The sequence below is a fragment of the Carcharodon carcharias genome, chromosome 1, assembly GCF_017639515.1.
Source record: "Carcharodon carcharias isolate sCarCar2 chromosome 1, sCarCar2.pri, whole genome shotgun sequence".
Classification (NCBI taxonomy): domain Eukaryota; kingdom Metazoa; phylum Chordata; class Chondrichthyes; order Lamniformes; family Lamnidae; genus Carcharodon; species Carcharodon carcharias.
In genome coordinates, this window is record NC_054467.1 from 237495358 (window position 1) to 237518891 (window position 23534).

The following is a 23534-nucleotide window of genomic DNA, read 5'->3' on the forward strand; positions in this document are numbered from 1 at the left end:
CAGTGACCATAACGTGGTGGAATTTAGCATTCAGTTTGAGAGTGAGAAACTTAGTTTGGAAACATCATCGCTAAACTTATATAAGGATAATTACAAAGAAATGAGGGCAGAGTTGGCTGGGGTGGATTGGGAGAGGAGTTTAGCAGAAAAGACAGTTGATGAACAATGGCAGATGTTTAAGAAAATAGTTCATGACTCACTACAAAGATATATCCCAGTGAAGAAGAAGGATTGTAGAAAGGGGATAAACCAACCATGGTTAGTCAAGGAAGTTAAGGATAGTATCAAAGTGAAAGAACAAACTTACAATGTGGCAATGATTCGTGGTAAGCCAGAGGATTGGGAAGTTTTAAAATCGACATAAGATGGCCAAAGTAATAAAGAGGGAGAAAATAAACTCTGAGGGTAAATTAGCAAGTAATATAAAAATAGACAGTAAGAGCTTCTCTAAATTTATAAAAAGAGAGAGGCCAAAGTGAACATAGGCCCCTTAGAAAATGATGCTGTGGAAATAATAATGGGGAACCAGGAAATGGCAGAGGAGTTGAATAAATACTTTGCATCAGTCTTCATGGTAGAATACACTAATAGCCTACCAAACACTAAATAATTATGCTGCAAAAGGGGGGAGGAAATAAATACAATAACTATCACTAGAGATAAAGTACTAGGGAAACTAATGGGGCTAAAGGCCGATAAGTCACCTGGACCTGATGGGTTGCATCCCCAGGATATTAAAGGAAATAGCTGCAGAGATAGTGGATGCACTGGTAGTCATCTTCCAAGAATCCTTAGATTCTGGAAAAGTCCCAGAGGATCGGAAAACTGCCAATGTAACACCCTTATTCAAAAAGGGAGGGAGACAAAAAAAATGGGTAACCATAGGCCAGTTAGCTTAACTGGGAAAATGTTGGAGTCTATTATAAAGGATGTAATAGCAGAGCATTTAGAAATGTATATTATAATCAAGCAGAGTTAGCAATGCTTCATGAAAGGGAAATCATGCCTGACAAATTTATTAGAATTCTTTGAGGAGGTAACAAACTGGGTCGATAAAGAGGAACCAGTAGCTGTAATATATTTGGATTTCCAAAAGGTGTTTGATAAGGTACCACACATAAGGCTACTTAATAAGATAAGAGCACATGGTGTTGGGGGTAGTATATTAGCATGGATAGAGGACTGGCTAATTAATAGACCACAGAGAATTGGGATATGTGGGGCATTTTCAGGATGGTGACCTGTAACTAGTGGAGTGCCGCAGAGATCAGTGCTAGGGCCACAATTATTTACAATATATATTAATGACTTGGATGAGGGAAATGAATGTACTATCGCCAAGCTTGCAGATGACACTAAGATAGGTGGGAAGACAAGTGGTGAGGAGATATAGACGGGATAGTCAAATGGGCAGATAAGTGGCAGATGGAATTTAACCTTGAAAAGTGTGAGGTAATACACTTTGCAAGGAGTAATTTGACAAGGAAGTATCTAATGAACGGCATGACACTAGGAAGTTCTGAGGAACAAAGGGACCTTGGCGTGTGTCCATAGATCTCTGAAGGCAGAGGGGCATGTTAGTGGGGTGGTGAAAAAAGCATTTGGGAGACTTGCCTTTATTAATCGAGGCATAGATTACAAAAGTAGGGAGGTCATGTTGGAGTTGTATAGAACATTGGTGAGGCCACAGCTGGAGTACTGTGTGAAGTTCTGGTCACCACATTGTAGGAAGGATGTGATTGTACTGGAGGGGTGCAGAGGAGATTCACCAGGATGTTGCCTGGGATGAAACATTTAAGTTATGAAGAAAGGTTGGATAGACTTGGGTTGTTTTCATTGGAGCAGAGAAGACTGAGGGGCAACCTGATCGAGGTGTACAAGGTATGAGGGGCATGGACAGGATGGATAGGGAGCAGCTGTTCCCCTTAGTTGAAGGGTCAGTCACAAGGGGACACAAGTTCAAGGTGAGGGGCAGGAGATTTAGGGGCGATGTGAGGAAAAACCTTTTTACCCAGAGGGTGGTGACGGTCTGGAATCCACTACCTGGGAGGGTAGTGGAGGCGGGTTGCCTCACCTCCTTTAAAAAGTACCTGGATGAGCACTTGGCACGTCATAACATTCAAGGCTATGGCCAAGTGCTGGTAAATGGGATTAAGTAGGTAGGTCAGGTGTTTCTCATGTGTCAGTGCAGACACGATGGGCCGAAGGGCCTCTTCTGGACTGTGTGATTCTGTGACACAAAGAATCTACAGAGGGATATAGACAGGTTAAGTGAGTGATCAAAAATGTGGCAGATGGAATATAATGTGGGAAAGTGTGAAGTTATGCACTTTGGCAGGAAGAATAGGGGAGCTGAATATTATTTAAATGGAGAAAGACTGAAGAAAGCTGCAGCACTGAGGGACTTGGGGGCCCTATTGTGCATGAATCCCAAAAAGCTAAGATACAAGTTCAACAGGTAATAGGTAATGCAAATATAATGTTAGTCTTTATTTCAAAGGGAATGAAGTATAAAAATAGGGAAGTCTTGCTAAAACTATACAAGGCATTTGTTAGACCACACCTGGTATACTGTGAACAGTTTTGATCCCCCTATCTAAGGAAAGATATACTGGCATTGGAGGCAGTCCTGAGAAGGTTCACTAGGTTGATCCAGGGGATGGAGGGATTTTCTTATGAGGAGAGGTTGAGTCGTTTGGGCCTGTACTCATTGGAGTTTAGAAGATTAAGAGTCAAACTTATCGAAATATATACGATTCTTAGGGGACTTGACAGGGTAGATGCTGAGAGGTTGTTTCCCCTTGTGAGAGAGTCTAGGAGCAAAGGGCATAATCTCAGAGTAAGGGGGTGCCCATTTAAAGCAGAGATGAGGAGAATTTCTTCTCTCAGAGGGTAGTCAATCTGTGGAATTCTTTACCACAGAGGGCTGTAGAAGGCTGGTTCATTAAGTATATTTAAGGCTGAGATAGACAGATTTTTAATCAGTAAGGGAATCAAGGCTTATGTGGAAAAGGCAGGAAAGTGGAGTTGAGGATTATCAGATCAGCCATGATCTCACTGAATGGCACAGCACTCGATGGGCCAAATGGCCTACTTCTGCTCCTACGCCTTATGGTCTTATCTCCAACAAGAGAGAATCTAACCATCTCCCCTTTACGTTCAATGGCATTACCATTATTGAATCCCCCACTATCAACATTCTGGGCATTACCATTGACCAGAAGCTGAACTGGACTAGCCATATAAATACTGTGGCTACAAGAGCAGGTCAGAGGCTAGAAATCCTGCAGTGAGCTTGTCCACCATCTAGAGGGCACAAATCAGGAGTGTGATGGAATGCTCTCCACTTGCCTGGGATGAGTGCAGCTCCAACACTCATGAAGCTTGACACCATCCAGGACAAAGCAGCCCACTGGATTGACACCCCATTCACAAACATTCACCCCTTCCACCACTGACGCACATTGGCAGTAGTGTGTTCCATCTATGAGATGCACTGCTGAAACTCACCAAGGCATCTTAGACAGCACCTTCCAAACTCACAACCGTTACCATCTAGAAGGACAAACGCAGCAGATGCATGGGAACACCACCCACTCACCATCCTGACTTAGAAATATATCATCGTTCCTTCACTGTCTCTGGGTCAAAATCCTGGAATCCCATCCCTAACAGCAGTGTGGGTGCACCTACACCACAGGGACTGCAGTGATTCCAAAAGGCAGCTTATCACCACCTCCTCCTTAAGGGCAACTAGGGATGGGAAATAAATGCTAGCCCAGCCAGTGATGCCCACACCCTGCAAATGAATTAAATAAAAATCTGAGGAGAAAACATTGCAGGGCTACTGAATAAAGGCGGGGGAGTGGGACAAAACTGAGTTGCCCGTGCAGAGAGCCCGGTGCGGACACCACAGGCTGAATGACCTCCCTTCTGTGCTGTCAGTATGGAAATCATTAACATTGCAACTAGCTTAAAATGGGCAAGCAGCATAGAATAATACAAAAATAAAATGCTGCGGATGCAGGAAATCTACAAAAAAGAAAAACAAAAGAAAAATGCTTCAAATTGCCGAGCAGGTCGGGCAGCGCCGGTGGAGAGTTCAGGTTGCGGGGTCGATGACCTTTTTTGCGAGACATCAGCCACGGTCGCTCCAGTCCTGTTCTTACATTCTATATATGGATTTGACTTGCCGAAACCCCTCCTTCGGCTGAATTCTTGTGGGTATTTCCTTACAAGACTGAGAAAGTAATAGGCTGCCAAGACTCTGACCGATGTGCGAGCTAACGAATCGGACAGCCGGGAAGCCAATGAGACTGTCTGTGTGAGCGAGGGCTCGGGAGCTGCCACCAGGCATTGCCTCTCAACTCAAGGTGACTTTACGGGGAATTGGGGCGCAGTCGGACAAGTGCAACCGAGGAACCAAGGCTGCAAGTGTCAAAAACATTCGTCACACTTTTACGCCAGGTCTGATTTGCTTTTCGTTTAACGCTTTCAGCACGACTCGTTCTTTATTTAGCACGGCCGAGATCCACGGGGTTAAAAGCTACATTTTGTTTAGGAAACATTTCCAAACACCGAGGCTTATTTAACTGGAGAATGCTACATATGCCAGAGGTTTCATTTTTGCAGCTCGATTTGTGCCGACGTTGCCTCTGCTCCAGCGGTTAATGGAGTGGAGGGAGCTGGAGTACGTGTGTGTAACAAAATATCGGTAATTGATATGAAATCATTTCATTTACGTGACTACTACAAAAAAGATCCGCCATCTCGGAAGATGCCCTATATCCGAGATCCACTTCCTGGTCGACTGTCTGAAACACGACTTCCTCATTTCTTTCTCTTGCATGCACGTAGTCGTTCGTGAAGATTTTGTTTTATTTCATCCTATGTTAAGGAGGCCAAGAGCGCTTTTCAGCTCCATGGTAAATTGAAGAACACGCAAAGTAAAATAAAAGCAAAATATTGCGGATGCTGGAGATCTGAAACAAAAACCGAAATTGCTGGAAAAACTCAGCAGGTCTGACAGCATCTGTGGAGAGAAAGGGTTAACGTTTCGAGTCCAGATGACTTCTTCAGAACTAAAGAGAAGTGGAAATGTGGTGAAATATATATTGTATAAGTGGGGGTTGGGACAGATGAAAGCAAAAAATTGCGGATGCTGAAAATCCAAAACAAAAATTAAAAATACCTGGAAAAACTCAGCAGGACTGGCAGCATCTGCAGAGAGGAACACAGTTATCGTTTCGAGTCCGTATGACTATGGCTAGTTGTTCTTTTGAAGTCATACGGACTCGAAACGTTAACTGTGTTCCTCTCCGCAGATGCTACAAGTCCTGCTGAGTTTTTCCAGGTACTTTTATTTTTATGGGACAGATGAAGCTGGATAGAAGGCCAGTGATAAGTGGAGGCAAAGGAAAGATTGCAAAAGATGTCATAAACAAAAGGTCAAAGGGGTGTTGGTGGTGGTTATACTGGCTAAAGGAGGTGTGAATGGTAGAAATAATGAATATATAAAAATTAAAAGTTTTTCAAGACACCACCCTGCTCTCATGTCCACATGTCCGTTCTTGGCCTGCTGCATTGTTCCAGTGAAGCTCAACGCAAACTGGAGGAACAGCACCTCATCTTCTGATTAGGCACTTTACAGCCTTCCGGACTTAACATTGAGTTCAACAACTTCAGATCATGATCTCTCTCCTCCACCCTCTCCCCTTTTTTCAAATATTTGTTTTTTGATTTTTATATATACATTTTTCCCACCTATTTCTATTATTATTTTTAAAATTTATTTCCATTCATTGTTTTATCCCCACCTTTTAGCCTATTTTGATTCTTGCTCCTGCACTGTCCCCTCCCCCCACCCCACCCCACCCCCACTTGGGCCATCTGTCACTAGCTTGTCCTGCTTTCTACTCTTAATGTACCATTAGCACCTCCTTTAGCCAGTATCACCACCATCAACATCCCTTTGACCTTTAGTTTATGACATCTTTTGCAATCTCTCCTTAGCCTCCACTGGCCTTCTATCCAGCTTCATCTGTCCCACCCCCTTTAACAGTATATATTTCACCACATTTCTACTTCTCTTTAGTTCTGTAGAAGAGTCATCTGGATTCGAAATGTTAACTCTTTCTCTTCACAGATGCTGTCAGACCTGCTGAGTTTTTCCAGCCAAGTAAAATTAAGGTTTTACAGGAAAAAAAAAACCCTCAAATCATTTTAGACCATAATATCCAAGAGGCGATCATCTATTTGTCGGAGGACCAACACCTGGGTGCTACAATGAGACACAGAATTGTTATTGTGCAGGATTCGACGCATCATGTCTGCACTGGCCCATTGAGCATTTTAACTTAGTGCCAATCTCTTGCCTTTTCCCCATAACCCTGTTTCTATTTAAATAATCATCTAATGCCCTCTTGAATGCCTCAAATTGAACCTGCCGCACCACACTTCAGGCAGTGCATTCCAAACCCTACCTACTTGCTGTGTGAAAAAGTTTATTCTCACCTCGCATTTACTTCTTTTGCAAAACACTTTAAAACTGTGCTCTCTTGTTCTCTATCTGTTTACGAGCGGGAACAGTTTTTCCCTATTGACTCTGTCCAGACTGCTCATGATCTTGAAAACTTCTGTCAAGTCTCCTCTTAGCCTTCTCCTCTCCAAGGAAAACAGTCCCAACTTATCCAATCTTTCGTCATAACTGAAGTGCCTCATCCCTGGAACCATTCTTGTAAATCTTTTCTGCACTCTCTCCAATGCATTCACAACCTACAGTGTGGCGCCCAGAACTGTACACAATACTCCAGCTGAGGTCTAAGCAGTGTCTTATATAAGTTCATCATAACCTCCCTGCTCTTTTACTCTATGTCCCTATTAATGAAGCCTAGAATACTGTATGCTTTAGAAACAGCGCTCTCTACCTGTTCTGCCACCTTTAATGACTTATGTACATACACACCCAGGCCTCTCTGTTCCTGCACACCCTTTAGAATAATATCCTTTATTTTATACTGTCTCTCCATGTTCTTGGTACCAAAATGTATCACCTCACACGTCTCCGCATTGAACTTCATCTGCCACATATCTGCCCACTCCATCAATGTGTCAATGTCCTTTTGAATTTCTACACTGTCTTCCTCCGAGTTTACAATTCTCCCAAGTTTTGTGTCGTCCGCAAACTTTGAAATTGTCCCCTGCACACCAAGATCTAGATCAGGAAAAGCAATTGGGGTACTCCATTACAAATCTTCTTCCAGCCTGAAAAATATCCATTAACCATTACTCTGTTTCCTATCCCTCGGCCAATTTTGTATCCAAGTTGCTACTGCCCCTTTTATTCCATGACCTATAACTTTCCTCACGAGTCTGTAGTGTGGTACTGTATCGAACGCCTTTTGGAAGTCCATATACACCACATCAATGGCCTTGCCCTCATCAACCATCTCTGTTACCTCTTCAAAAAATTCAGCAAATTAGTTAGACACGATTTTAGAGTTAGAGTTAGGCACAAGTTAAATTTCTTCCCATCCATTCTGTAGAGTTGGTAATTGTGCTGTTGAAACTCAGAGGCCAGGCACTTCTGGAAAACATTTCCACCAGGTCTTTCTTCATTCCATACTATTTTGTCTTTCATCTTCTATCAGTAAATTTTCTCGGTACAGCAGTTTTACCCACACCAGTGTCATTACCCCTGCTGTTTTTATAATGATTGTAATGCACAATACTATACATGGCAAGCATGATCTTTTTAAGATGACCATGTCCCAACCATTGGAGCACTTGTTTGCCCTTTCAGAAGGCTGCCAGAGCAAATCAGATCAGCTCATTATCTTAAATGGGCTAATTTGAACTGCTGCAATCCATGTGGTGTAGGTACACCCACAGTGCTGTTACAAAGGGAGTTCCAGGATTCTGAGCTGAAGTAATGTTGATATATTTCCAAGACTGGATGGTGTGTGACTTGAAAGTGGTGGTGTTTCCATGCACTTGTTGCCCTCGTCCTAGGTGGTAGAAGTTGTGGTTTTGGCAGATGCTTTTGAAGGAGCCTTGGTGAATTCTGCAGTCAATCTTGTAGAAGATACAGGATGGTGTAGAACTTCTTGAGTGTTGGAGCTGCACTTATCAAGGCAAGGGGAGAGTATTCCATCACACTTCTGACTTGTATCTTGCAGATGGTGACGAGGCTTTGGGGAGTCAGGAGTTGAATTAGTTGTTGCACAATTTCTAGCCTTTGATCTGTTCTTGTAGCTGTAGTACTTATGTGGCTGGTCCAGTTCAGTTTCTAGTCAGTGGTGACCTCTAGGATGTTGATTCTGGGGAAATCAACAACAGTAATGTCATAAATTGCCAGCAGAAGTGTTTGGACTCTCTTATTGGGGAGGGTCGTCTCCAGGCACTTGTGTTGCACAAATATTGCTTGCCACTCATTAGCTCAAGCCTGAATGTTATCAAGGTCTGCTGAATGCTGGCACACATGTCTTCATTATATGAAGCATTGCAAACACTGTGCAATTGTTAGTGAAAATCCCCACGTCTAACTTATGATAGAAGGTCATTGACAAAGCATTCGAAGATGGTTGGGCCTTGGATACTGCCCCGAGGGACTCTTGCAGTGATTCACTGGGGCTGATATGATTGACCTGTGATAACATGTGGTATAAATCATTTAGCTCATAGCAGTGCAAGTCTGACTTTTAATTGGTTCTTTCAGCTTTGCAGATAGAAGCTGAAAGCTGTTAGCACTGCAGAGTTTAACACAGCAATGGACTTTGGTTTCTCAGATCCATGTAATTCAGATTTATTTCCAATATAGTGATTCTTATTCTTTTGCGGGATTTGGGCATTCCTGGCTAGGCCATCATTTATTGCCCAACCCTAATTACCCTGATTCTCAGACTATCACTGTCAATGTGTTTACTCTGCATCAAAACTGCTCCCTTTCAAGTAATGCCTGAAGTTCATACTTTTAGATATAGGTCCTGAAGTTTGGATTTGTAATATTGCTTCTACAACAAAAGTCATCTGTAATACGGCAAGGTAATTCTATGGGGAGGAAGATTTCTGAGATTGATGGTAATATTTAGAGATATTAGGCAGAATTTTAACTGCCATGGGGAGATGGGTTCAGGTGTGGGTGGGGATTAAAGCCTTGAAAAGTGGGGTAGAGCCAGGATCCTGTCAGGATCCTGCCCACATTTGGGTTTACCCAGATGGGTATGCAGGCAAGTGGGAAATCTCCGGGTAACTGTTGGGTAAGTATTTTCAATATTTAAACCCTCAACAGTCAGTGCACAGGTTTGACAGAGCTGTGTGGAATTTATTGGGGTCAACCAGGCAGGGAGTTGTTGTTCATTGAAACATGCTGGAAAGCCTTTGAACAGTGAAAGTGCATTGATGCAGCCCTGCCTAGATGAGAGGCTGCTGCTCACAGCACTTCTTTTGAGAGTGTGTTTTCACTCCTTGACAAGTGAGTTCCAACTTATTGCAAGTCAAGTCACCTGTCATGGATGTCACTCACCTCGATGTGCACTTCCCTGCTGTTAGCCTCTACTGTGGCATGGAGGCAGCTTATGAAGCTCTACACTGCAAATCTGATGAGGAACATGAAGAGCAGCAAGAATAATACCAACTGTACAGGGAGCAGCAGGATCAACACCAGCAGCATCAGCAGCCTTCCATTCAGCCACATGCCACGTCATGCCACAGGACAGATGGACACACCTTTCCTGTCCTCTTGAGGTTGTTGAACCTCTTGGGGCACTGTATCCATATTGAAGAGACCACGCTCGTGCTGCTTGCTTCCTCAGCCACTTCCTCCCGTCCTTGGCAAACATCACCTTATTTCAGTCCTCAGATTCCGCAGCAGATCCCCTAGGTAAGAGTCTGAGAGCCTGGCGAAGGTGGGGACAGCCTTCCCAGGTATCCTTTCCATTCCTGTGGTTGTTGAAGCTTAGGGAATCAATGTACTGTTCAGCCCTGTACATTCTTCCTTTTCAGATAATGATCAAGTTCCCTTTTGAAAGCCGTGACGGAATCTGCCTCCACCACATTCTCAGGCAGTGCACTCTGGATTCTAACTACTCGCTGTGTGAAAACATTTTCCCTAATGTTGTCGTTGCTTCTTTTGCCAGTAATCTTTAAACCTGTGCTCTCTGGTTCTCAATCCTTCCACCAATGGGAACAGTTTCTCCCTATCTACTCTGTCCAGACTCCTCGTGATTTTGAATACCTCTTATCAAATTTTCTCTCCAGCTTCTCTTCAAGGAGAACAGCCCCAGCTTCTCCAGTCTATCTACATAACTGAAGTTTCTCATCCCTAGAACTATTCTCATGAATCTTTTCTGCATCCTCTCTAACCTCTGACCTTCCTAAAGTATGGTGCCCAGAACTATGTACAATACTCTAGTTGAGGACAAAACAGTATTTTATTCAGGTTTCTCATAACTTCTTTGCTTTCCTATTCGATGCCCCTGTTTATACAGCCCAGGATCCTGTATGCTTTATTAACTGCTCTCTTAGCCTGTCCTGTCACCTTTAATGATTTGTGCACATATAGCCTCAGGTCCCTTTGCCCCTGTTCCCTCTTTAGAATTGTACCATTTATTTTATATTGTCTTTCTGTTTCCGTCCCACCAAAATTAATCACTTCACACTTCTTTTCATTAAATTTAATCTGTCACTTGTCTGTATATTCCACCAACCTATCTGTGTCCTTTTGAGGTTCTGTGCTATCCTCCTCACAGTTCACAATTCTTGCAAGTTTCACCTTGTCTATACATTTTGAAATTATGCCCAGCACACCAAGGTCTAGGTAATTAATATATATCAGGAAAAGCAGGGGTTCTAACTCCGACCCCCGCAAAACTCCACTATAAACCTTCCTCCAGTCTGGAAAACACCCATTAACCACTACTGTCTGATCCTGTCAGTCAGCCAATTTCAAATCCACGTTGCTACTGTCCCTTTTGTTCTATGAACTTTGACTTTTCTCACAATTTGTCATGTGACACTTTATCAAATGACTTTTGGAAGTCCACGTACATCACATCAGCAGCATTAATCTCATCAAAAAGCTCCAGCAAGTTAATTAAACACAATTTACCCTTAACAAATCCATGCTGCTTTCCTTAATTAACCCACATTTGCCCAAGTGACTATTCATTTTGTCCCAATTTTTGTTTCTACAAGCTTCTCCACCACAGGGATTCAACTAAATTGTCTAAAGTTGCTGGGCTTAACTTTACAACCTTTTTTGAACAAGTGTCTGAGCTACTTCCTCTTTAACCATGACCTGGGCAGTATCTTCTCCCTTGATAAAGACACTGCGAAGTATTCTTTTAGTACTTCAGCCATGCTCCCTACCTCCCTGCGTAATTCCCTTTTTGGGTCCTTAATTGGTCCCATTCCTCCCTTTACCATCTTTTTTACCATTTATATGCCTGCAGAAGTCTTGGATTCCCTTTTATGTCAGCCCCTTCTCATACTCTCTCTTTGTTTCTCATATTTGCTTTTTCAATTCTCCACTGAATCTTTTATATTGAGACTGATTCTCAATTTTATTATCCACATGCCATCTGTCATAAACATACTTTTTCTGCTTCACTTTTCTATCTCTTATGTCATCCAGGGAGCTCTGGATTTAGAAACATAGAAAATAAAAGCATGAGTAGGACATTCGAGCCTGCTCCGCCTTTCAATATGATCATAGCTGATCCTCTATCTCAACTCCATATTCCCACTTTCTCGCCATACCCCTTGATGCCTTTAGAATCTAGAAATCTCTCTATTTCCTTCTTAAATATATTCCGTGACTTGGCCCCCACAGCCTTCTGTGGTAGAGGATTCCCCAGATTCACCACCCCCTGAGTGAAGATATTACTCCTCATCTCAGTCTTAAATGGTCTACCTAGTTCCTATCCTGAGATTGTGACCCCTTGTTCTAGACACCCCAGCCAGAGGAAACATCATCCCTGCATCCAGTCTGTCCAGCCCTGTCAGAATTTTATACATTTCATTGATGTCCCCTCTCATTCTTCTAAACTTTAAAACTTCTAAACAATGAATACAGCCCTAGTCAGCCCAATCTCTCCTCTCACAACAAACCTGCCATCCCAGAAATCAGTCTGGTGAACCTTCGCTCCACTCCCTCTATGGCAAGTATATGCTTTCTTGGGTAGCGAGACCAAAACTGCACACAATACTCCAGGTGTGGTATCACCAAGGCCTCTACCGCTGCAGTAAGACATCCTTGCTCCGGTACTCGAGTCCTCTTGCAATGAAGGCCACCATACCATTTGCCTTCTTAACTGCTTGCTGCACCTGCCTGCTTGCTTTCAGTGATTGGTGTAAAAGGACACCCAGGTCTCTTTGTACATCAACATTTCCCAATCTATCACCATTTAAGTAATACCCTGCCATTCTGTTTTTTTTTACCAAAGTCAATAGCTTCACACTTATCCATGTTATACTGCATATGCCATGTATTTGCCCACTCATTCAACTTGTCTAAATCACTTTGAAGCCCCTTAACATCCTCCTCACCACTCACATTCCCACCTACTTTTGTGTCATTAGCAAACTTGGAAATATTACGTTTGGTTCCCTCATCCAAGTTATTGATATATATTGTGAATAGCTGGGGCTCAAACACTGATCCCTGCTGTACCCCACTAGTCACTGCCTGCCATTCCAAAAAGGACCCATTTATTCCTACTCAGTTTCCTGTCTGCTAACCAATTCTCAATTTATGCCAATATATTACCCCCAATCCCATGTACTTTAATTTTAATTTTGCACACTAACCTCTTATGTGGGACTTTATCAAAAGCTTTCTGAAAAACCACTGTTTCTCTCTTACCTATTCTGCTAGTTACGTCCTGAAAAAACTCCAGTTGGTTTGTTAAACATGATTTCCCTTTCATAAATCCATGTTGACTTTGTCTAATCCAGTTGATATTTTCTAAGTACCCTGTTATCACATCCTTTATAATAGACTCTAGCATTTTCCCTACCACTCATGTTAGGCTAACTGGTCTTTAATTCACTGTTTTTTTTTTCCCCTTCCCATCTTTTTTAAATAGTGGGGTTATACATTTGCCACTCTCCAATCTGCTGGGACTGTTTTCCCTACTATTCCCTATGTGGGAATATACTTGGACTGTACCCCAACTATCTCTTTTTTTTTAAAGGCAGCCCACGTGGGTCAGATCCATTCTTGCCCAAATGAGGTTGACTTTCCCCCAATTAATTATTTTTACTTTGGATTGTTCCTTGCCCTTTTCTATAACCAACTTCAAACTTCTGATACAATCATCACTGTCTCCTAAATGATCCACTTCTGACATTTGATCCAATTGTGCCAATTCATTTCCAAGAACCAGATCCATCAATATCTCCTTTCTTGTTGGACAAGAAACATACTGATACATTTTCCTGAACAAACTGGGAACTCTTGCCCCTCTCTGCCCTTTACACTAATACTATCCCAATCTATATATTGATAGTTTAAGTCCCCCATTATAACTACACCGTAATTCTTGTACTTGTCTGTGATTTCCTTGAAAATTTGTTCCTCTACGTCTTTCCCACTAGTTTGTGGCCTATAGACTAGACTGCGCAATGTAATTGCACCTTTTTAGTTCCTTAGCTGTAGCCAAACAGATTCTGTCCTTGACCCCTCTGGGATTTCCTCTCTCCAGCACTGCACTGTTCTCCTTAATCAATACTGCCACTCCACCTCCTTTCCTTCCATCCCTATCTTTGCTGAACATCTTGTATATAGGAATAGTCAATACCCAGTTCTGCCCTTCTTTGAGCCAGGTCTCTGACGTCACCACAACATCATATTTCCGAGTGGTTATTTGCACCTGCAAGTCACTAACCTTATTTACCACAGTCCACACATTCACAAGCATGCGCAGTAACCCTAATTTAGACTTTATTACTTTCCCTCTTGTGCTGAATCTATCTCATATCCTGCTATTTCCTACTCTAGTGCTATCTGTCTCTCTCAATACAATGTGAACCTTAGTATTCTTCTCTGGTATTACCTCCAGGTTCCCACGTTCTTCCCAAGTTAGTTTAAGCCCTCCCCAATAATACAAGCAAGGGAATTGGTCCCAACTCTGTTCAGGTGCAACCTGTGCAGCCTTTACAGGTTCCACCTCCCTCAAAATGAATTCAATGTGCCAGGAATCTAAAGCCCTCCCTCCTGGACCATCTCTTTCGACATGCAGTCATTTGCTCGATGCTCCTATTTCTGCACTCGCTTGCTCGACAGCGATCTGGAGATTACTATATTTTAGGTCCTGCTTGCTGGTTTCCTACCTATTTCACTAAAATCTAATTGCAGGATCACATCCCTTTTACTAATTATGCTGTTGGGACCGATGTGGACCACGACCATTGGCTGTTCATACTGCACCCCCACCCCCATCACTCCAAGGTGCTCTGCATCCTTCAGCCTGGCACCAGGCAACATGTCGGATTCTTGCTTGCGGCCACAGAAATATTATTCCCTTAATTATTGCATCTCCTATCATTATGGCTCTTCCAGTCATCTCCGTCCCCTCCTGTTCAGATGAACCAAGTCATGGACTTGGCTCAGACTGCACTCTGTAGAACTGAATAGTGGCTAGAGAGTGAGATGCACTCAGAGAACTCCTGCATTACCGAATTGTTTCTTCGTGACTGTCTGGTGGTCACCCATTCCTTCTCTCCCTGCATACCCTACAGCTGCGGGGTAATCACAACTTGAAACATAAGCCCTCAACCTTACAGATGCATCACAGCTGCAACTGACAGCACTTCCTGCACACATGGTTATCCAGGATCCGGGAAGCGTTCTGTTGTTCCCACATGGAACAGAGTGTGCATTCCAAGAGTTTAAGATGCCCTGCCATTCCTCTATCTATCAGGTAATAAAACTTATTACTTGAAAAGAAAGACTCACCAACTGCTAACTTCTCTTTTGCTAACATTACTTAAATATAGGGAAATTAACTGAGATGTTTTACTTAACCCTTATTAACTCAAAAAAAAAATGAAATTCTCAATTTCCCAGGTCCTTAGCTGCCTAACTCCCTAGCTTTGGAGATATGGAAACACAGTTGCCATACTCACCAGCCAATCAACTCATGGCCTTCCTGTGGTGTTACAGTTCGAATTCTTTTTCTCTCTCGTTCTTTCAAACTTGCCTGCGTCTGCTCCTGACCTTGACTCTCTCTTCAGGTAAATCAGCCATTCTGATCCCAGCTGGGGTCCTTTTAGCTAGAAATCCTTCCTTTGACAGACTTGGCCCATCACCGCAGCTGCCCTCTCAGTTTGTTCGGGAAACCCAGAAGCTGGATGTTAATGGCTGAGTTCAAGAGCAAAGCCTGCTACTAAAAAAAGAATAGGTTCAGGAATGCTACTGACCTCCCCACTGCGTGTAGGACTGTTAACAGATAATTCTGCCCATTAATTGTGAATGCTGAATGGAGGGAGAGGCCAGCCAAATCTTCTTGCTCTGTTCTATGTGAGATGAGGAGAAATTTCTTCACCCAGAGAATGGTGAGCCTGTGGAATTTGCTACCACAGGAAGTAGTTGAGGCCAAAACATTGTATGTTTTCAAGAAGGAGTTAGATAGAGCTCTTGGGTGAAAGGGATCAAAGGATATGGGGAGAAAGCGGGAGCAGGCTATTGAGTTGGAAAATCAGCCATGATCATAATGAATGGTGGAGCAGGGCCGAATGGCCTACTCCTGCTCCTAGTTTTTATGTTTCTATGTATGTTTCTAGGCTGATAGTACTGCATCTGCCTTTTCCAGGCCGGTCCTTGAGTCTGTGAAAAGTACTTATGTAGCTGCAAGGCTTTTCTTTCACAATGAAACAAGAGTAGGCCATTCAGCCCGTCGAGCTTGCTCTGCCATTCAATTCATGACTGATCATCTACCTCAACGCCACTTGCTGCACTATCTCCATATCCCTTGATGTCATTAGTCTCCGGAAATCTATCGATTCTTGAACATGCTCAGTGTTTGAGCTTCCACAGCCCTCTGGGGCAGAGAATTTCAAAGATTCACCACCCTCTGAGTGAAGAAATTTCTGCTCATCTCAGTCTTAAATGGCCTACCCCTTATCCTGAGATTATGTCTCCTGGTTTTAGACTCAGCAGCCAGGGGAAACATCTTATCTACATTCAGCCTGTCAAGCCTTGTAAGAATGTTCTAAGTTTCAATGAGGTCACCCCTCATTTTTTGAAACTCTAGAGAATACAGGCCCAGTCTCCTCAATCTCCGCTCATAAGACAATCCTGCCGCCCCAGGAATTAACCTGGAGAACCTCCATTGTATTCTCTCTATGGCAAGTATATCCTCCCTTAGACAAGGGAACCAAAACTGTGCACAGTATTCCAGATGCAGTCTCACCAAGGCTTAATAGAATTTCAGCAAGACATCCTTACTCCTTTAATCAAATCCTGTCATGACGAAGGCCAACATACCATTTGCCTTCCTAATTGCTTGCTGCACCTGCCTGTTAGCTTTTAGTTACTCATGAACAAGGATGCCCATGTCCATTTGGACAACCACAGTTCCTAACCTCTCTCCATTTAAGAAATATTCTGCCTTTCTGTTTTTTCTACCAAAGTAATAACATCTCACACTTAGTCACATTATATTCCATCGACAATGTTCTAGCCCATTCACTTAGTCTGCCCAAGTCCTCTTGAAGCCTCCTTGCATCCTCCTCACAACTTAAGCTCTCAACCAGTTTGGTGTTAACAGCAAATTTGGAAATATTTCTATTTGTCCCCTCATCCAAATCACTTGTATAGATCTCATGCAAAAATCATTTATATAGATTGTGAACAGCTGTGGCCCAGCACTGATCCTTGTGGTACCCCAATAGTAACAGCCTGCCATCCTGAAAATAACCTGTTTATTCCTACTCTCTGCTTTCTGTCTGTTAACCAATTCTCAATCCATATTTCCCCCAATCCCATGTTCTGTAATTGAATTTACTAACCTCCTGTGTGGGACCTTTATCAAAAGTCTTCTGAAAATCCAAATACACCACATCCACTGGTTCTCCTTTATCTATGCGACAAGTAACATCCTCAAAAAGCTCCTACAAGTTTGTCAAACGTGATTTCCCTTTCACAAATCCATATAGTCTATTTTACATTTTACTACCATCTAGGAGGACAAGGACAGCAGATAGATGGGAACCTCACCACCTGCAAGTGCCCCTCCAAGCCACTCACTATCCTGACTTGGAAATATATCGCCGTTCCTTCACTGTCGCTGGGTCAAAATCCTGAAATCCCTTCCTAACAGCACCGTGGATGTACCTACACCACATGGACTGCAGCTGTTCAAGAAGGCAGCCCACCACCACTTTCTCAAGGGCAATTAGGGGTGGGCAATAAATGCCAGCCTATCCATTGATGCCCACATCCCATGAATGAATAAAAAAGTCTTGAGTCAGGTGTTCTGATTACATGTCTCAGCTGATTTGAGATTAGTTAGGCCTCTAAACTTGGCATATCTGTATCTTAGAGGATTCTTAAGTTTGTTCTTTTGTCCTCCCACTTGATTTGCAAGATAGTTCCAGGATGGCATTGATGATGGCCTTGACATGGTTTCTATAAGTTGTCCGAGCTTCAGCACAGTAGAGAGATGTGGGTGAAACCATGCCTGATAGACTTTGAGTTTAGTGTTTGGTCTGATATCATCATGATTATCAAATACTCGAGTGTACATAATAACAACTGTAGAACTTGGTGCTGCTATTTTTTTTCAATGTTATGACTTTTTCTGTCTGGCCTTTGTAGGGAGGGAATGAGGGAATAACCTTTAAAAATTTAACATTTTTTTCAAGGTTTAAAAACATATCACAATGTCGTTTGTGAGTGAAGAGCTATACAAGTACATAAGGAGGAGAACGGCAGATTTTTTTATAATAAACACAGTGGAATTGTTGCCACATCTTCCTTGCCTTTCTCAGATGGACCAGGTAATTTCATTTATTTTGCTACAGAAAGTTACAACGCATTTATAATAGGAACTCCGGTATCATCAATTTTGGTAGTTTTTCATTCCTTTGCACAAACTATATTCAATTCCTATTCATTTCATTGGTATAAGTTACCTATTATGTAGATTTTGAAAAATTATTAGCTGTGCTTATAGTAGCTGTTACGGCTGTGGAACTGTTGGAAGTGAAATTCACAGAATTATTCTGATGCTCCAATACCTGGATCATGAGGGACGATTTCAAAACATCATGGGCGGACTTTAAATCCCCCCCCCCACCACCTCCCTGGGAGTGGGCTGAGAAGCAGGGGGTCCTTATAATTGGGAAGGCACAGAATGGAGAGCCTGTTGCCTGCTGATTTTTGTCCCTCCTCCCCAGTTAAGTTGGGACGGGAAAGGTCAAGGTCAGCTTTCCTGCCCCTAGGCCAATGGAGGTCCTTAAGTGGCCAATTAAGGCTTTTAAGGATCACTGAAGGTGATCCCAATGCCATTGGTATTCTACCAGCTTTGGTGGTGGGGGTGCAAGTGGGCATGCCACGTGGGAAGACTCCCAGCTATTCCCTGGTGGCTGCCCTGGGAGCTTGGATGAGGTGGGGTTGGTTGAGGGAGGGTGAAGCAGGGCTCCTAATTGGGCACACTGTGCCCCAGGGAGGGCCCTACCCACAGCAGCAAGGACTTTCCCCCACTGGGAGCACGCAAACCCCCACCACCCAAAACAACCCACTCCCCCTGCATTAGGGCCTACTTGACTGGCCCTGGCAAGCCCTCCCCAATCACTTCCTCCTTGGTACTTCAGCTGGCTTCTGCTCCCTAGGCCTCCCATCTGATTGACCGTCAGCTCTTGGAAGCAGATTTTCACCTTCAAAAGCCAGGAACCTCAAAGGCAGGCAGTAAACTTCTGATAGGCTTTTAATTACCATGGCTGGGTTGCCACTGGCTTTCCGGCTGGTAGATGGAGTCCCTGCTGTGGCCATGAAATTCAGCCCCATATGTAACCCGATGTGATTGGAATGCAGAAAATATTTAAAGCTTAATGATATGATTTGACTCATGAGGTGAAAGTATGAATAAGATATATAGACTTCCCATTTCCTTCTGAGTCTGCCCCTGGAAGAAGCTCTTCTCCCAAGTAACTTACAATTGCACTTTCAAATCCCCAACAGTCTAGCCTCTAGCCCCCACCCCACCCCCATTTACCACAACTTTTCTGGAGCTACCAATCTACTCGATGGCATCCTGATTTGAGGAGGAGTTAATGTGTCATATAACTCGTAAGCCGCTTAATAGAAAATTGTCTTTTTAAATAAAAAGATCAGCAGTGAGGTGATGGAAAGAAATTAAAAGAAAATACAAATAGCTGAGGATGAAAAGATCTGCAAAAGATGGACTCGGACAAAAAAGGTGAGAAAATCAATGCGATTAGATTGAAAATTAGATGGCTTTTTCACAGGTGGAATGGAAAATGAACAATTATTTTCCCAATTCTTTTCCTGAAACATGCACGTCGGACAAAAAGCTCTCCCTTTCACCCTTTTAGGAGAAAATAAAGGCTGAAGCCAAATATGATGGCAATGAGGCATCTGTACCGACTTTATTGGATTCCATTAGAAGACGGAATAATTGGGAAAGGCAGCTAATAAATGCTTTACGGAAGAAAGACTACAATCATCTTGCAGACGATTTGGAGCGGAAACTTGAATCTCTTGCTCCAAGAAGAGGTGGTGATTCTTATGTTAAAACTTTACATTTTAATTATGATATGCTCAATATCTTAGTTTTGAAAATGGTATTACAATAAGTCCCCATTTTAAGTTGCCGCATTTATTGTCATTTCACTCTAGCGTTGTGGATACAATACACACTTAGTATCAAGACTTTTGCTTTAACATCTTTTCGTGGTGGGACCAATGGAAGTTGTATGACCCGATCAGTGCCATTTTGCAGTGGCATTTCCTGCTCCACGAGGCTGTCTCATGCTCCTTGAGACACTCCCTCCCGCTGGCTGTGACTCCCTCCTGTTCACCAACTCTCTCCCAGTTGCTGCTTCCCTGCCCCTTGCTCCCACTCGGCCCCTGTCGCTCTGTCGCTCATTTCCTCCTTCTTGCTGGCCCCCTGCTAAGCCCTCGCTTGTGACAAGGATTCGGGAGAGGGAAGCAGCTAGCAGGAGAGCAAGGAAGGGAAAGAGCCAGCAGGAGAGTTGGGCAGGGAAATGGCCAGTGGGATAGAATGGACCTGAGGGAGAGAGTCTGGGCCAGCAAGAGAGAATCTCACCCAGCAGGAGAGAGTCTCTGCAAACTGGAGAGAGTCTCAGCCTGCGGAGAGAATCATCTTGTGGGATGTATCCCAATAGTCTTAGTCAAGGTTGGTGCCCTTGACCTTATGCACTTATCCACAAACAATAGTTTTTTGGGTTTTGCTCTCCATTGAGACTGCAGCTTTACCACAGATGAACTGGGTGTAAAGACCTGAGTCCACAGTTGGAATAAATCTTGTGCCCTCCTTCATGGCAAATTTGGTGGTGGGGGGGGCATTTAATCAGGAGGGAGGATGGCAGGTTAGGACTCTGCCACCTTCCCGCCATCGCTCCAATTAAGTCCTTTCTGCCCCATATCCAATTGAGACCCTTAAGTGGTCAATTAGCTTGATTGGGCACAAGCAAAATGGGTTCCTTATTGTTCTACAAACAGAGGGCAAGACCCCCGTCGCCACATTAAATCCTGGCTTCTGTCTCCCTGGTTTGTTGTCCTGTATCTTTTGCATCTGTTGTCTTTTTCCTTCTTGTTCTTTTCACTTGTTTTCCTTCCTGTCTTCCTTCCCCATCTATGTGCTCTTTTCCTATCTCCTCCTTCCTTGTCCTCAAGCATTCCCTTCCTCCGGTTGGAAATTCAAGGAGGTGAATTATGCATGTGTTGTTGTGTATGTGACATTATATGGTAACTATGCCTTTAGTCAAAGTAATGAGATAACAGAAATTACAGTTGCTTGGATCATTGAAGGTTAAAATATTAATTCTGTGAGCACTTTCATTCCATTCAGTACTTCACTTGGTAAATTGCCATTATGAACATACAAATTAGGAACAGAAGTAGATCAGTCAGCCCCTCAAGCCGGCCCTGCCATTTGATAAGATCATGGCTGATCTGAATGTGGCTTCAGCCCCATTTTCCTGTCTGTGTTCCATAACATTTGACTCCTTTGTTAATCAAGAACCTATTTAATTCAGCCTTGAATATATTCTTAAAAATGACCCTGCCACCACTGCTCTCTGAGGAAGGGAATTCCAAAGGCCAACAACCCTCTGAAAGAAAAAAATTTCCTCATCTCTGCCTTAATGGGAGACCTCTTATTTTTAAACTGTCCCCCCCCCTAGTTCTAGTCCCTCTCCCATAAGTGGAAACATCTTCTCAGCATCCATGCTGTCAAGCCCCCTCAGGATCTTATATGTTTCAGTAAGATCACCTCTCATTCTTCTAAACTCTAATGGATACAGACCCAACCTGGTCAACCTTTCCTCATAAGGTAACTCCTTCATCCCAGGAATCAGTCAAGTGAGCCTTCTCTGAACTGCTTCTAATGCTATTATATCCTTTCTCAAGTAAGGAGACCAAAACTGTATCCAGTATTCCAGATGTGGTCTCACTAAGGCCATGTGCAGCTATAGCAAAATTTCCCTACTTTTATATTGCTTTCCCCTTGCAATGGACAACAACATTCCATTTGCCTTCCTATTCACTTTCTACACCTGTGTACTAACTTCTTGTGATGATTAATTAGACCAAAAGTGTTGCTATTATAAAAGATGCTACATGTGACTTAAATGTACTATCAACATAGCCTAATTTTTCAAAAAAAATATAATTTTACAAGTTATTAATCACCTAAATGTCTTTTTACAGGGAATGTTGGTGCTTCTGCTGTATCGCATCCCAATTGTGCTGCTGCTGACTCTTCAATGGTTCCTGTTGTTCCTCCCCCAAGTGCTCCAGTTCTTGTTTCACTCCCACAACATCTTTCAAGCTCAGTCACTGTTGACAATTCAGAATCCTCTCCTGGAGTCTTCCCTCCGGCAGGCTACTTGCCAACCCATCCCTCATCCAATCAGCCTGCGCTGCAGTCCTCGGCAAGCACACCTGTTGCGCAGACCTCGACTGGCACACCAGTAGTGCAGTCCTCGGCAAATGCACCCGTAATGCACTCCTCTGTTGGCACACCTGTAGTGCAGAACTCGGCTGGTACAGCTGTAGTGCAGTCTTCGGCAAATGCACCTGTAGTGCAGCCCTTAGCTGGCACGCCTATAGTGCAGTCCTCAGCAAATACATTTATAATGCAGTCCTCTGTTGGCACACCTGTAGTGCAGAACTCGACTGGTACAGCTATAGTGCAGTCTTCGGCAAATGCACCTGTAGTGCAGCCCTTGGCTGGCACGCCTGCAGTGCAGCCCTCAGCAAATACATATGTAATGCAGTCCTCTGTTGGCACACCTGTAGTGCAGAACTCGACTGGTACAGCTGTAGTGCAGTCTTCGGCAAATGCACCTGTAGTGCAGCCCTTGGCTGGCACGCCTGCAGTGCAGCCCTCAGCAAATACATATGTAATGCAGTCCTCTGTTGGCACACCTGTAGTGCAGAACTCGACTGGTACAGCTGTAGTGCAGTCTTCGGCAAATGCACCTGTAGTGCAGCCCTTAGCTGGCACGCCTGTAGTGCAGTCCTCAGCAAATACATCTATAATGCAGTCTTCTGTTGGCACACCTGTAGTGCAGAACTCGACTGGCCCACCTGTAGTGCAGTCTTCAGTTGGTGCACCTGTAGTGTCTTCCTCAGCACCTGCTGCCAACCTGCAGCCCGTGGTTTCATTAGCTTCAAACACTTCTACTGCATCGTCTTCTGTGTCTTCGACTGCCTCTAATTCCGTCCCTCAGTGTCCTTCCATAGAGTTTAAAATGCCAATTCAAGAAATGGGAAAGTCAGTGGATAGAGAAGGAAGCAAAGATGACAAGCTGCCTGTGCAGGTAATGTGGCAATTTATCCTCCCAGCCCTTAATTGATATGATATAAAACTCCACCATTCAGTTCTCATTCAGATTTCCATGTTGTTGGAAGGTGACATAGAATTCTTAAATGGATTTCTTTATTATTTGGTTTTTAAGTTTGTTTCTGGATGAATATTTGTACATGCTGACTCTATGGTGATTGAAAAAAAGCAACAAATTATTGCTGAGGGTTCATTATGCCTTTCTTTGCTTTTTGCACCTTTAACTAAAATTGAACTTTCAAAAATGGAGTGTTACAAAGGGACTGTTGTGAGCACAACTAATAGAATAAGTTCAAGTCATTAACATGGGGCCGTAAGGGGATAAAGCTGAGACAAAAGCAAAATACTGTGGATGCTAGAAATCTGAAATCAAAAACAGAAGATGCTGGAAAAACTCAGCAAGTCTAACAGCATCTTTGGAGAGAAAAACAGAGTTAACCTTTCAAGTCTGTATGACTTTTCTTCAGACCCTTCTTTAAA

General features: G+C 43.3%; 1 protein-coding gene across 2 annotated transcripts in view; it reads left to right on the forward strand.

Annotated features, from left to right (window-relative positions):
- The first annotated feature begins 4332 nt into the window (after positions 1–4332).
- Positions 4333–23534, forward strand: part of mavs (mitochondrial antiviral signaling protein) — a 62353-nt gene continuing 43151 nt past the window's right edge. The window contains exons 1-4 of one of the 2 annotated variants that reach the window (XM_041215465.1): positions 4333–4467; positions 17866–18000; positions 19558–19738; positions 21917–23031. In XM_041215465.1, the coding sequence (XP_041071399.1) occupies positions 17884–18000; positions 19558–19738; positions 21917–23031 (1413 nt within the window). In that variant the 5' untranslated portion in view covers positions 4333–4467; positions 17866–17883. Of the gene's footprint in view, positions 4468–17865; positions 18001–19331; positions 19422–19557; positions 19739–21916; positions 23032–23534 lie in introns of those variants that run through there. The other variant, XM_041215538.1, reaches the window with a different exon arrangement.